General features: G+C 38.9%; 1 protein-coding gene across 5 annotated transcripts in view; it reads right to left on the bottom strand.

Moving 5' to 3' along the window:
- The window catches only part of LOC100983898 (coiled-coil domain-containing protein 144A), a 97271-nt gene that overhangs the window by 7218 nt on the left and 73878 nt on the right, over positions 1-16175 (bottom strand). For 3 of the 5 annotated variants that reach the window (XM_055101215.2, XM_055101217.2, XM_055101216.2), the window contains 4 exons: positions 11528-11821; positions 10712-10932; positions 9067-9277; positions 1226-1268 (listed from right to left, as the gene is read on the bottom strand). In XM_055101215.2, coding sequence (XP_054957190.2) covers positions 1226-1268; positions 9067-9277; positions 10712-10932; positions 11528-11821 — 769 coding nt within the window. Of the gene's footprint in view, positions 1-535; positions 646-1225; positions 1269-9066; positions 9278-10711; positions 10933-11527; positions 11822-16175 lie in introns of all 5 variants that reach the window. The other 2 variants (XM_063599210.1, XM_063599211.1) reach the window with 1 other exon arrangement.

Genomic DNA, 16175 nt, shown 5'->3' with positions numbered 1-16175 from the left:
TCAAACTCCTGGGCTCCAGTGATCTGCCTGCCTCAGGCTCCCAAAGTGCTGGGACTACAAACGTGAGCCAACATGCCTGGCCAAAGAATTATATTCTATATATTTCATAGTTAACTAAGTGCAAATCAGTAAAAAAGAGTTGAGAGCTTTTTCAGTGTTAACAAGAATGAAAAGTATGTATGACTACAATGCTAACTTATTATTAGATAAGAATCTGCCCATAGTTGCACACTAAATGATCATTGTGGTTGTGTATCACAGCTTCTGGTTTTCTCATTCTTCATTCATTTATTCAACAACCACATGCTAAGGTACTAGACTATGCCCTGGAGTTACAAGATGAAGATGATACGGTCCACCCCTCAGCAATCATATGCTATAACCTGAAAAAGCAGACAAATAGGCAATTTCCATACCAAGTCATAGATACCCTGACAGGTATAAAACAGGGCACTATTGGAATGCAAGAGGGACACCTATCCCAGTTTTGTCTCGATATTGTAGGCTTTTCGGTGGAGGCATGGTTAGTGGATACCTGAAGGATGAGAAAAAAAGGTTGGCAGATAGAGCAAAGAAGCAAGTGCAAAGAGCTGGAGGAGAAGGATGAGCACTGTGGAATTCTGTGCAGTCCAGTTTGGCTGGATCCTAGAGCAAAGGGGCAGAGTAAAGTAAGTGGTGAGAGATAAGCCTGAGTAACTTGACAAGAACCAAATGAATGTGGGTGTTTATATTACATGTTAAGGAATTTGGAACTTTTTCTGAGGGCAAAAGTAAACCAATGACACTGTAAATGACTGGAGATTTAAAGTGTTACCTCTCAAGCGACTGCTTATAAACTGTAACTGCTTGAATAGGTTACTAGATGAGACTGGGATGTTTTGGCCTTAAAAATCACTACCATAACCCTGAGAAGTTGATGATGCTTCTGTTTTCTGAGAACCGTTTCTGTGTGCTGGCTGACAATTCCATAGGGATGGCAGAAGTGAAGAGTAGAGCCAGACTTCTTGAGCTATTTTTTTCAAGCTATGGAACGTGATGAATTCATGAGGCATACGTATGCTCTTCATTATACATGTTCAAGTTTTCACATCTTTCATTAGATGTATATGAAAGAATATTTAATGTAGTATCTACTAGCCCAAGAACGGAAAGGGATGTTGTTTGCAGTTTATTTCAGATATATATTACTTAATCTAAATTTAATTCATAAATTTTGGTAACATACCTGCTACTTCTGCAGTTAGATCATTTTGCAACTTCTGCTGCATCTGAAATAAGTCAAATATTATTTATAACGTTTAAGAAGAGACATTATCATGGTAAGGAGCATTAATTACAAAATGCGGCCTTTAAATAATACTTTTACAGACTAGACCTAACTTGAAGATTGCTTAAATTAAAAATATCATATAAATTCCTACGTATTTTAAGTTTAGATAATGGAGAACATATATGTGTTATGCTGTTTAGATTAATCTCACAAAAGTACAATTAATATTGGTCTGTTGGATCTATGTTGTTTCAAAAATGTGATGTTTTCCCTTATTAGTACAGAGGTTACACAATTCAAGTCATATTCTGCAATGAATGCATTACTTTCCCATTCTTATCAAAACTCTGCCCTTTATCAAGGTCTAACCAGTTTTTCACTTTAATGAATAGTTCCTTAAAATGAACTCCCCATTCTCCACTTTTAGAAAATAATAATTTCAAAGTATGTTCTTTGCTATTAATTCAGCACAGAATCTTTAATACATACTTGAAGAAAGCAGTATTGTTGTGATGCCATGTGAAAGTTCCACTGGCAAAAGATTAAAAATATTATGCTATTATGATTAACATTTCTTCATTCATACGGACACAAAGATTTCAGAAAATTGACATAAAAACAAGGATAAATACAGGTTAGAGCCAGTTTTCAATCTTAGTTTCTTTGATTCATGAGTGTCTAGAATTAAAAACTAGGAAAACAATTTAGAGTTATTTAACTGCAACTTTGATTTCTTTTCAGAAATTAGTACCCATTTTTTAGGCATCTGACAAGTTATAGTTATCTACTTAATTATGAAAGGTGTGGGAATATTTCAAACTTATTACCAGTGTCCCTATCTAGAGTGCTCTTATTTAGTTTTTTTTTAGAATAGGTATTCTCTCACTAAATGCTTAGAACAGGGTCTGAGATAGTTTGTGGTGATAAAGATAATGATATCTAATGCCTTTACAAATTTTAGGTGTCAAGTCAATTTTTTTGTTTTACTAACAGGTTTACCAATATTTTGAGACTCCTTTCCATAACATTTCTGTGACAAAAACATTATAGATAGGCTTTATAGAGTAGGTAGCATGACAACAGCATTACCATCCAGGCCTTATAAAAGTAATAATTCAAGAAATGATCCTTTTCAAGCTATGTCCCACAGAAATCTAAGGTTCCACAGAGGATGCTGAAGGATTAAGGGATAAGAAAGTCACAGCTTCAGAGCACTGATCCTTCCTTTAGTCAGGCAGCACTACTTCTGTTTTCTATAATGTGGTTTTATGCAATTTAAAAAAGTTCCATTCTTAAAAAAAAAAGAGATTTACTTAAACTATGAATGTCACTGATTTAGTCAAAGTCCTTAATTTTACATAAGAAACAAAACAGGCTCAGAGAGACTGCAGCTTGCCTGAGGTTACAAAACCAATTAGTTACAAGGTAGGAGTGGGCTTCAGATCTTTCACTGAGCCTGGAGTTATTCTATGCCAGCACCTTCCTTCATATTCAGAAAAGAAATACAGGTTTTTAGAAATAGGCTGGGCGCGGTGGCTCACACCTGTAATCCCAGCACTTTGGGAGGCCGAGGCGGGAGGATCACAAGGTCAGAAGATCAAGACCATCCTGGCTAACACAATGAAACCCCGTCTCTACTAAAAATACACAAAATTAGCCGGGCATGGTGGCGGGCGCCTGTAGTCCCAGCTCCCCAGGAGGCTGAGGCAGGAGAATGGCGTGAACCCAGGAGGCGGAGCTTGCAGTGAGCCGAGATGGTGCCACTGCACTCCAGCCTGGGTGACAGAGTCAGACTCCACATCAAAAAAAAATAATAATAATAAAAATAAAAAAATAACTCAGACAGTCCAGGTGTGGTGGCTCACGCCTGTCATCTCAGCACTTTGGGAGGCCGAATTGGGTGGATCACAAGGTTAGGAGTTCAAGACCAGCCTGGACAATATGGTGAAACCCCGTCTCTACTAAAAATATAAAAATTAGCCAGGCGTGGTGGTGTGCACCTGTAGTCCCAGCTACTCAGGAGGCTGAGGCAGGAGAATCGCTTGAACCTGGCAGGCAGAGGTTGCAGTGAGCAGAGATCACGCCACTGCACTCCAGCCTGGGAGACAGAGTGAGTCTCTGTCTCAAAAACAACAACAACAACAAAAAAGAGAAAATGCATCTATAAACTGTCATGATGCTCTGTAATGTTTAAGCATGAGACAAAAAATAGTAGCTCTCCAAATTTGTAAGTTATGAATCAAATTTAAAGAACAATTAATATCATAACTTCTGGCTAGTACCAGTCAAGACACTCAATTTATAAAGAACCCATTTTTCAAACCACAGAACAGAAAACTTGAAGGAGGAAATCTTTAGTTGAACCAAGCAAGCAGAAATTAAGAAAACTGTTCCTTAAAAGAACTATTCATTCTCCTCCAAATAAGACGTGGTTTAGGAAAATCAATCAAGTCAATTATCCATGTTGTGAGTTATTTATAGAAAAACTGAAAACACAAAACAGATTTCTCTTTACCGTCTACCATACGCCTGTCCAACTTCTCATCATTAATTTGTACATACAAAGACATGGGATTAATTTCAATTATCACTTAAATCCAGCCATAAATGATAGGAGAACCTTCATTTTCCTGGCCTCAGGTTTCAAATGAGGACTTGGACTCTCTCTACCTATAGCTTCCTCTTGAGAGGATATCAGATCTACCTAATGGGTGAATTTGGGCAAAGCACACAGTGTGCTTGCTTGGCTCAGGGTCTCTTTCAAAAGATGTGTCTGCCCACAGTGACATGAGTTCAGGTCTGCTGTCATCTCTGCAGTAAGCAGCACGCACCTGCGATGGGTGTCAAGCATTTGTTTTCTCCACTTAAAACTCTGTGGGTTAGTGCCTAATCTGGCATAAAATACTGTGGCTGCACATCTGAGCCACATCCTCCCATTAGTTATCATGAGTCTGCAATAGAGCTACTGTGTTGATGTCCATGTATCTGACTCCTGTGTTCTGAACTCAGAAGGGAAGGAGGAGCACCATTTGCTGCCTATCCACCACAGCCTGAACAAGAAAGATGACTGTATAACACTTACAGAAATAGTTTCTTCTTCCTTGACTTTTCTAATCTTACCATACATTCTTCACAACTACCTCCACTTTAAAGAGGGGAGGAGTTAGAAAATTTTTTAAAAGAAATATAGTGAAATCAGTACCAAAGGCAAAGTCCAATAAATACAAAGTTCACTCTTCAGCAATAACTTATTGACAGGCTACTGCTAAATTATACTTGAGATTACAGGCTGGAAAATAAGGAGCCAATAAAACTATAAAAAGTACTTCTGATATATAGGACAAAGGATCCCAGGGTTAATCTAGAATGTGAAACCTATAAGTAAAAATCAGTAAAACATAGGCATAGCAATCTATTATCACTACAATGGTGTTAAGTGGCAAGGCTATGTGGCAGGCCAGGTCTCACTAACGCAGGCCTCCATAACAACTGCTTTGGCACTGACTGAGTAGTTAAGTTAAACATTAAAAGCTGAAAGAGCCAGTGCCTTTATACAGGCTGGAATGTAACAAAAGCCCACCAAGAATCTTGCCTAGGCCTTCCCTGGGCCTTAAAGTATGACAAAGTAATGAAGGAATTCTTAATAGGACCTGTTTGGTATTAAACAAGTTTTATTGGGGATCTCAAGAAACTCCCCAGGCCTCCACAAATAAGTTTATTGGGGGTCTAATGGAACTCCCAAACCTCTATGATTTAGCAGGAGACAAGATAAGGGTAATCGCCCCAGCACCTGGACCCATTTAGATTAAATAAATTTACTGAAGCTCCAGAGGAAGGTCTGCAGGACTTAGATCTTAGTTATAGATTAAAAGAAGTTAATCACTTATGTCTATAGACGAATGCACACTTACATGTAGATATATAGCTTAGAAGGTATATAAGCTCTGGAAAACTTTGTAATTTTGAATTGGTGTGGTAATAATTTCCAGGCCTTCCTTGTAACCCTGTAACCGGCTGCAGAAAATAAAACCTCTCTTCCCAGTTCATCTGCATCTCATTACTGGACCATGATAAATAGCAGCCCGACTCTCAGTTTGGTCTGGGAACAGTCAGACTCTAGACTTCATATAATGGGGTGAGAGATGCAATAAATGCTAACTGTCATGAATGTAGAGAAAACTTGTTTCAACAACCAGTTATAATATATTATTTCTCTGGTGTGTGATTTCATACAAAATTATAACCATTTTTCTTGAGGTTAGAGAAAATGCTGAGTATGATAGCACTTCACAGTAGGAATAGTCCAAAGTGTTAAAATCTTGCAAATAAAGGAGATGTATAAACAGATCCAATATTAGTGCTATTTTTAACATTTTGCTTTTGAAAATCGTAGCTAAAAATTTCTAAATATCCCGTTTTGTAATGCCCCACCCAGAAACCCGCCCCACCCAGAAACCCACCCCACCCCCTACCTTTTTTTGTAAATCTCAGTTTAGATGGTATGTTACCTCCTCCTCCTTGTATTAGCTGATGTTTTCCTATAGGAAATACTGAAGTTCCTAGCAACTCTAGAAGGCACCTTCTTTCTGTAACTCTAAAAATTCTGTAGACAACAGCTGTATAAGAACTCTTCCAAGGTGTGATTATGGAGACATGCCTTTGTATCTTTTTTTTTTTTTGAGATGGTGTCTTGCTCTGTCACCTGGGCTGCAGTGCAGTGGCACAATCTCGGCTCACTACAACCTCTGCCTCCTGGGTTCAAGCGATTCTCCTGCCTCAGCCTCCCGAGTAGCTAGGATTATAGGCGCCCGCCACCACGCCAGGTTAATTTTTGTATTTTTAGCAGAGACAGGGTTTCACCATGTTGTCCAGGCTGGTCTCGAATTCCTGACCTCAAGTGACCCACTCGCCTCGGCCTCCCAAAGTGCTGGGATTACAGGTGTGAGCCTCTGCACCCAGCACTCATATCTTGATATAATCATGCTTTTAAATCTCTTTTAGTAAATCTAACATGATTGGGCAAAAAATGCCCCACAAGGAAACTAGGTATGCTTTGGAACTACTACATTAACATTAACTTTAAAACAAACAAATTTTCTACTTATCTAGAAATACTAAAAAATGAACACCCCCTTCCCCACAAAACAGAAATTAAAAAAAAAGTTCCTCAAAAATCTTCCCTTGCATCACATCTGCTTTTATTTATTTTATTTATTTTTTTTCCCCCACCCATGAGATGGAGTCTTGCTCTGTCGCCCAGGTTGGAGTGCAGCAGCGCAATCTCAGCTCACTGCAACCTTTGCCTCCCAGGTTCAAGCAATTCTCCTACCTCAGCCTCCCAAGTAACTGGGACTGCAGGCGCACACCATCATGCCCAGCTAATTTTTGTATTTTTATTAGGGACGGGGTTTCACCATGTTGGAGGTTGGTCTCGAACTCCTGACCTCAGGTGGTCCACCCACCTTGGCCTCCCAAAGTGCTGGGATTATAGGTTTGAGCTACAGTGCCCAGCCTACATCTGCTTTTTATACTCTCTCAGCACCATCTTGTAAAATGATACATTACCTTGTTTTTCTGGTAAGTATTGTGAAAGGAAAATATCTTGGGCCTCCAAAATCACTAAGCTAAAAGGAGAATTCAGGCTGGAAACTGCTTAGGGCAAACCTGCCTCCCATTCTATTCAAAGTTACCTCTCTGCTCACTAAGATAAATGCAGATCTGACTGTCTCCTTTGGAAAGGCTAATCAGAAACTCAAAAGAGTGCAACTGTTTGTCTCTCACCTATCTGTGACCTGGAAGCCCTCTCCCCGCTACCAGTCTTCCTCCCTTTGCTTCAAATTGTCCTGCCTTTCCAGAGTGAACCAATGTACTTCTTAAATATATTGATTGATGTCTCATGTCTCCCTAAAATGTATAAAACCAAGCTGTGCCCCAACCACCTTGGACACATGTCATCAGGACTTCCTGAGGCTGTGTCACGGATGTGTGTCCTCAACCTCGGCAAAATAAACTTTCTAAATTAATTGAGACTCGTCTCAAATTTTGGGGGTTCATAATACTAATGAGAACATTATATTTGCATCTTGCTTAACCATTGGCAGACGTATTTAACATTCATTTCCCATTAGTACCCAGTGGTACAATTTCGTGACTGAGGCATTTGGACGCTGATCATCTCATTTTTTTCAGAAAAATAAAACCTAAGCGAACAATATGATTAAAAATATCAGCTAGCTGGGCTCTTGTAATCTATGTATTAAAACAATCATTTAATGCAATCCCTTTTAAGCTATTTGGCCACAATGCTATCTAAGAAACCTTAGAGTTGCTCTTCTATGATTTGTTAGGACACGAAATAGCCAGGTAAACACAACAAGGTTGAGGTTCATTCCATGTGGGCCTGCGCTACTTTTCTGTGCGCTAAGGAGATCATAAAAACATCAAAACTATAAGCCAATGTGCATCGATTGAAAATTTTAAAAACAACAATATACACAAAGAAAACTATTTATTTATTGTTGTTCAAATAAATGTTTTATGGATTTTGTAATTTTTTTAAGAGACAGAATCTTGCTATGTTGCCCAGATTGGAATGCTGCAGTGCCGTAGCTACTCACAGGAATAATCATTGCGCACTGCAGATTTGAACTCCTGGGTTCAAGTGATCTTCCTGCCTCAGCCTCAGGAGCAGCTGGGACTACAGGTGTGTGCCACTGTGCCCAGTTTTTGTAATTTTCCCTCAGTTGAAAAATGGACGAATGTTAGACAAATACCTTAATCTGGGTCAAGCATAGTTGAACTACGTTTTGTTTTTTTTTTCCTTACCAACTCTATAGTTGATACAGCTCGTCATTTTTGGATCCATTTTGAAATCCCCAGAAATAGACTCTTACTCTGAGGGAAACCACACGGTTGAACTAAAAGGTTCCTGTTACATGTCCAGGGGAGATGCCCATGTGCAGCTTTACATGGAATTTGGGGTATTAAGAATAGAACTGATTCTGTTTGGTCACATTTGCTATTGAAGGACTCTAGATACCATTGCCATCTTAGTCATCAATTACTAATTATGGCCAGGCAGACAGACAAAACTTATGTGAGCTTTACTTTAAAAATTCAAATATTTATTTGATTTAACTATTTCAAAACCACTGTGCTATTGCATAGCAATAGACACATTTTACTAAAATTGGGATTAAAACACTATTAAGTGCAATAGCAATTACAGATGTACTCATGTAAGAAAATCACAAAACTTTTAACTTAAAGAACAGATTAATCAAGTGTTGCAGGTTTATATAACATATAAAAGTATTCACCTTGGGTCCTTTTAAATAATAAACATCCATGGGTGGTTAGTGTTTGGACACCAATCATTCACATATGATGACGGGTAGAAAACTGAGATGATGCAGAAAAACTTTAAAAGTGACCCCAGGCACACTAAACCCATTAAAAGTGAACCCCAGACAAACTAAAATCAATTAGTAAGACAAAGCACATCAAAGTAAACCTTTGGTTAAAATCTAACTTAAATGCAGTTTTTAAAAAAATTTAAAATGTGTCAGTTTGGTTACATTTATTAAATAAAGTTAACAAAGGAGTAATCTCTTATGAATGAGAGCTCCAGAGACTTAAAAACAACTGTAAAATTTCTGTCTCCTCTCTTTATTAACACAGGTAATTATTACTTTTACTTACCATACACAAGACAATTAAGTAACTGAGTATTTTACCAAATAACATACAAGAATTATATCAGAAATCTGAACGCCAAAGGAAAAAAGATAGCTAACCTTCAACAAGTAGCTCTCCATGTCCTTAAGAGCAGACTTCTTTTTTCTTGGAATATGTTTTCTGTTGAGACCTTCACTATCATTAAGATTTCCAACGCAAGGTGACTCTAGGACTGGCCTTGTAGCATAAGCAGTGAATAGAGATCTGGATCTGGTCTGCTCTTTCTCCACAGTAAGTTGCGTACTGACCTCTGCTATCATCTCATTAGTTCTATGAAGATTGCAAAAGACAAATGCTTAGTATTTCATTTTTTCCTAAATGATTTCTAAATGACTTCGATTGTTCTAAAAGTTGCCATTAAGAGTAAATGGAATATACCATAAGCTGTGTTTTAACTCTGAAAATGTGTTAGAGCATGCCTACTGTATCCAATTGTAGTTTTAACATTGTTCTAAAGAAGTACATCTATTTCTAGAGGGATTTCTAACAAACAAGTAGTTCAAAGAGAGGGAGGGGACAGAAAAGACTATCAATGATGTATGGCTTCATAGTTAACACTTGTTGCCCATCTGGAATGACTCTACTTAAACGATTCTTAAGGATGCCATTAGAATTACTTGTATTCCAAGGGTAACTATGTGAAATGATGAAGATATTAATTTGCTTGACAAAATAACCATTTCACTGCGTATAAATATATCAAAACATCAAGTTGTACTCCTTAAATATATACAAGAAAAAAACTAAAAGTAAAAATAAAAGCTAGAAATACTTGTATTCAGTAAACAATACATGTTGTTAGAGATTGTCTAAAAAACTCTCTCTCAAAGACATTTTCAAACAATTGTTTTCACCACCCTTGTATATTTCACCCATTATCTGGAAAAAATTGAGCATTTGGCACTGAGGAATCATTCAAGGCGACTTTTCCTTGGGGAGAATAAGACTGCTGAAATCAAAGAGAACTAAAGCAGCATCGAGGACAATCAGCTCCTAACACTGCGGCCCATGTATCAGAGGTGGGGCCTGCCCTTTCTGTCTTCCATATACCCCCTCAGGCTGACCAAGGTGTTATTTTTTATCACTTAGTAAGTTATACTTCCCTTCAACCCTAGTTGATCACTCTCTGCTTCACAAGTGTGCCTTTATGTGGACTGGAAAAACTATACAGGACACTTCTTCTCAAGGCACCCTCTAATGATCACAATCAAGCAAAGTGAATTTACTGAATGCCAGAATGTGTCCAGAGTAGTCGTACTTGACCCTTTCGGTTTTCAGCTGTCTTCCAGAAATTAATTAAATTCATTAATATTTTGAATTAAGGGAATACTGACAGGCAATTTTTATAATGGTATCACTGTCTAAATTATGAAGCTTCATAAATATTTAGCTGAAACCCTAATAGATCAGGTTAACTATATAAGAATATTAAGGGGTGGGGGGAAGCCACATAAAACCAAAAAACAGGAGAGACAGGAGCTGTCCTGGACTAAAGATTTTAAAGGTTACGTTCATTTACTATTTTCAATTTTACTTAAAGGTTAAGTTCATTTACTATTTATAATTTACAATTTTCCAAAATTGTATGATCTAGTTAGCTTTCACTTCCCACAAATCTCATGAACCTGTCTCACTAAAAGTCATGCTTTTGAAGGCAAATTAATGAGCTTAACTTATTTTCTATGATTCTGCATATTGACTTACCTACTGAGTTCATTTGACAAGGATTCTCTAACTTTTACTTCTTCTAGGTAGAGTTCCTTGTATCTTTCCAATTCGGTTTTATTAAAGTCGGCTTGCGAAGTTTTTATTCTGGAGATTTCAGATTCCAGATCTTTGATTGTGAGTTCCATCTGAGTTTTTATTGAAGTAGTATTATCCTCCCTTAACTGTGCTAACTGTTCATGAGATACTGCTGCTTGTTTCTAAAATAAATTAAAAGGGAACATTTTAAAAGTAATTATAACCTGAATAATTACTGCATATTTGTTTCCTTTTGTTTGGAGTCAGTGATTCAGAGAACAATTTTAAGTATGTGATTCAGAGAACAATTTTAAGAAATATGTGAAGAAAGAAAGAAGCTCAAGCTTAACATATTTATCACCAGTACCAACTGAATTAATAACTGAATCTGAATTGTTGAACAATTCTCCAAAGAATGACAGAACCAAGTTAAAATTTTAAAAGTGGAACAACGTAACTTAAAAGCAGTTCAAGAGTATGGTATAATTTCTAAATCACAATTTTTTTCTTTACTTTTTCTATTAGTCTTGTTTTATGCCAACTGGCTTTAGTAATTAAATGATTCTCTAGTGAGAATTATTCTTATGGAAGATCAATTTAGTTATAAGAATGATGGAAACAAAAATATTTAAATGGAGAAACAAATACCACCTTCCTTCTAGAAGTCTACCAAACAAATTGCTGTAAGGAAAGTAGAGAAAACATGTACAATGTATATATCCAAAATAAAATTTGCAGCGAAATGAATGAAAGCACATTACAGATAAATAAACCAACCTGCAAGGTGAGAATGGCTTCGTTTAATTTTTCTTGTATCTCCTTCCTTGCTCTTTCTTCAATCAACAGTTTATGCCATTCAGCTTCACCACGTTCTAACATATTTCTTTCCATATAACTTTTGAGGTTTACTACGTCTTGTTTCAGCTGCTTCTTATTCTTCTGTAGTGTTTCACATTGCTTTTGTATTGCTTTCATAGAGAATAATGTCTGTTGAAGTTGAAGAACTTCATTCTCTGCATCCAGATGTAGACATCGTGAAGGAACAGTTTCCTGTGCTTCTGTAAGGTCAATCTGCATGAGTAAAACAATATAGTTTGGTAATGAAGAAGGTAGACTGAGAATGGTCTAACAAAAAACTAATAATTTTTTCTTTTTTTTTTTTTTTTTTGAGATGGAGTCTCGCTCTGTCGCCCAGGCTGGAGTACAGTGACGGGATCTCGGCTCACTACAAGCTCTGCCTCCCGGGTTCAGGCCATTCTCCTGCGTAGCTGGAGTAGCTGGGACTACAGGCGCCCACCACCACCCCTGGCTAAATTTTTTTTAATTTATTTTTTATTTTTAGTAGATGGGGTTTCACCGTGTTAGCCAGGATGGTCTCGATCTCCTGACCTCATGATCCACTCGCCTCGGCCTCCCAAAGTGCTGAGATTACAGACGTGAGCCACTGCGCCCAGCCAAAACTAATAATTTTTGAAATAAATTCAGTTGCAATAAAATGTTACCTATACTGTTGTAGATTCATAAAATACAGACCCTTGGATTACTCAGAAAATTAAAAACAAAGTTAAAACCATCAGAATTCACAAAAATACATCCTTTACTTTCATCATCTTTGCCACACAACATTTGGACTTGATCTTAGACTTCTGTTTTCCTATGACTGTTTCATGGCTTTCCTCCTTAAAATGGCTCTAAGTTACCCCTTTAGCACAAAGTCTCTTATTCCTTTAACCCACTATCATTCTCCATAATTTGCAGAGAAGTTTTAGGGGCATCATATTGAATTATTTGGGCCTGAGTCAATAAATGGCTCCCATAATAAGACTCTGAAAATAAGACTCTAATTAATACATTTTGAAAAAAAAAAAAAGGATTCCAATACCATAAGCCTTTTGCTGAACTGCAAATGTCTTAACGCTAATTTGAGTTACATTTCAAAGAGTAATGATACTTGGAGTTAAGAAGCAATCACATCTCCCAGTATAAAAGTTCAGTGGCATGATCCATACCATTTTTCTGAAGAAAAATGCCTTAATTCAGTAGCACAATCTTGTAATTCATTGTTACTTTACACAAAATAAGGGAGCACATTAAAGAATGACAACAAAAAATTGCACTGAAATTTCAGTGGTGCTGAGTTGGAAATAACTGCTTTCCTTTAGAGGAAATAATTATGATTGTTTTTTATTTTATAAAGGTAAGTGAAGTGGTGGTTTTAAAACATCTACAAATTGCTTGCCACTTCTCCCATGACATTCCCTCTCCTGAATACAAGCTGGCATTGACAACCGGTTTCTCCGGAACACAATGTGGCAGAACTGCTGTGTGACTTCTAAAGTTGGTTACAAAAAGTCACACAGCTTCTACCTGACTCTCTCTCTCTAGGGACGCTTGTCCTTAAAATGCAGCCAACATGCCGTGAGAAAGCCCAAACCACACCGTGAATCCTCATGTAGGTAGGTGTTCGAGCTGACTTCCCTACCTAACGTCCCAGCCAAAAGCCAGCTTCGAATGCCGCACAGGTAAATAAACAAGCCTTTAGATGATTCTAGTCCCCAGCTTTAAGTCACCTCAGCTGATGCCAAGTAAAGAAAAAGTGAGTTGGCCCCACTGAGCCTTGCCTAAAACTGCAGATTGTGAACAAAATAGATGTTGTTTTGAGACACTGCATTTTCTTATATACCAAGAAATAACTGATACAGATATTGACACTACATATAGATTGCACAACAACAACACAACAAAAACTACTAAAACATGTAGGATTACCATTGGACCAGGAGCTAATCAGAAGCTGAAAGGACCTACAGAAGAATAAGCACAAAAACAAGAAGAGTTTTAAAGAGACTGTTAGTGGAAGCCTGATGGTCCTCGAAGAAGCTGGTAGGAAGGGCTTCAAGGATAGTGAAGAAAACGATACGGGAACCTGAAGGAAAGGGCACTGTTACTACACAGCCGCTGAAAGTAAAACCAATGCAAGAGATAAGCTAAAGAAAGACTACTACATATAAAAGAACCAGGACTTTCTAGGTTCAGTATCCTTTTTATAGCCTCTCCACATGTCAGATTCCCAAATATAGACAGTCCTTGACTTAGCATGGTTCGACTCACCATTTTCTGACTTTTTATAATACTGTGAAAATGATATGTGTTGAGTAATGAAATGATATGTGTAAGCCTTTTGGCTTACAGGGGTGGTTACATCAGGATAAAGTCACTGTAAATGGAAATTATCGTAAATGGAAAACCCACCCATAACTTCTGATATTTGCAATTTATGATGGCCTATAAATTGCAAATATCAGACATAACAAATGCAAATGCCATCCAGACATAAACCCATCCTAATCTGAGGAGCATCTGTATTGCTGAGATAAATGGCCTCTGAGATAAGATCAAATCCAGGGTGCTGCCAGGAGAAAGTCTGAAGGTGAAGCCAAGACTGTCAGTGTAAGGCCCTATTTTAAGACCTTAGAAAGATTTAAGGTGGTGCCTCAAACTCCCTTAAAGATCTTAAGGGTATAAGCATCTGAAGGCACTGTCCTACTACACAAGGTGAAGTGCTTATCTCAAAGAGATTGGGACAAGTGGTTTTTCCAATGACAAGAACTCAAGTAAAATTCACAAGAGACTCTAAGAGAATTATAGTAACAATAGCACTGCTTGCTAGCTTGGCTTAAAAGACAACAAGACAGTAAAAATGAAAAGAGGCCTTAGGACCTTAGAGGTTCTACAGGGAGGAAGCTGGCTGAAGAAACTACTTAGCTGAAAACACAGGTCATTGCTTATGAAAAGGATACAACAAAGAGCCAAGAAGGTACCACAAAAAGCCACAGAGGATGGTTCCCATGAAGTCCAAATCAAGTAAGTGGAAGCACACATCAGGCTGTATTTCAGAATTTCTATGGTCTAATATTCCCTTTGTGACTCCCATTTTCTCTCTGTTCAATAGGAGGGTCTCTGGCAGTTTAGGAGAATGCTGGGTGGGTGAGTGGTAGACAAGTTGTCCCTTTAGTTCTTACGTCTTTGTGTTGACAAGAAATGCACTCAAGGGGTTATACCGCAGAAACCACAACCCAGGGTGCATCCCTACCGGCTGTGATAAAGATGGTAGGATGTTGCACTTCAAGCCTGAGCTTGCTGCCATATTAAATGAAACTTGTGTGTGTGTGGTGGGAGGTTAGGATCTTGCACTTTAAGCCCGAGTCTGCTGCCATATTAAATAAAACCTGTGTGTGGGGTGAGAGGTAATAATTAGAAATTAGTGTGTTTTTCAAGTGGTAGAAATCTTTTAAATTATAGTTATAGGGTCAATTGTGCAGGCTTTAAAACATGTCTATACATTCCTTAATATGCACAGCATAGACAGAGACATCATCGAGATGGCTGACTGGGAATACCCAGCACTCACCTCTTTCAAAAAGAAAAACCAAAACAGCAAGTAGGTAACCACACCTTGAGGAAAACATCAAAGAGAGTATACTGGAATTCAGCAGGAGATTGATAGGGATCCTCTGATGACAGAAGGAAAGGGAACTGAGGTAGCCAGCCCAGCCAGGATCATCTCAAAACCAGGACCGATTCCCCCAAATCCCTAGCCCCACAGCACCATATACCTGTGGAAATAGGTGGTCACCTAATAGCCCACCAGGGAAACTACTCTAGGTCAAAGGGATCCTAAGTGTGTGCTGTCTAGAGCCTAGGAGCCACCTGACTGACACCACTGCCACCAGCAGCAGCCCTATCCCCTTCAGGGGCAGTGCTGTGCATACCTGTACATACCTTTAGGAGGCCGGAGGACTGGCCCACTCAAGTGTACCATGCAGGAGCCTGAGAACAAGCCTGTCAAACCCACCAGGGGTGGCGCCCATGTGAGCCATATGAGAGCCTGAAGACAAGGCCACTTTGCTTGCTGCTGCTATTGTTGCTATCAGTGCTCACATACACTGTCCAGGACCCTGAGGAGCAGCCCACCCCACCCAGGCCTCTGTGCCTTTACCCAGGCCCCGTCTACCACTAATACCAAGGAGAGTCCTACTGCCCCACCGGCACCTGCACGTGGCATCCAGGAGCATAAAGACAGGGCTGCCTCACCAGCCACTGGCAAAGGCTCCTGCACGTGTCTTCAGTTAACCTGTGGACAAGCCTGCTCCACACACTGCCTTAGGTACCCACCTAAATGTTCCTCATAGGGGGCCAGAGAAATGCCCACGCAGCCTGCTTTCACCACCACCAGTGCCCATGCATGCTACCAAGGGATCGAAGGTCCAGCCCCCAGCTGCTACTGTCATCTCCAGTGCCACAAGTGTCACCAAGGTCCTTTGGCCTGGCCTGCTATTGCCACCTCTGATCCCAGCACACACCACCTGGAGGCCCAAGGGCCAGCCTACTCAGGTAACCCACTGCCACCAAAAACTGGGAAGCA

Source organism: Pan paniscus, chromosome 19 (assembly GCF_029289425.2).
Source record: "Pan paniscus chromosome 19, NHGRI_mPanPan1-v2.0_pri, whole genome shotgun sequence".
In the NCBI taxonomy this organism is placed as follows: Eukaryota; Metazoa; Chordata; class Mammalia; order Primates; family Hominidae; genus Pan; species Pan paniscus.
Note: the sequence above shows the minus strand (reverse complement) of the source record. Positions and strands in the feature narration are given on the sequence as shown.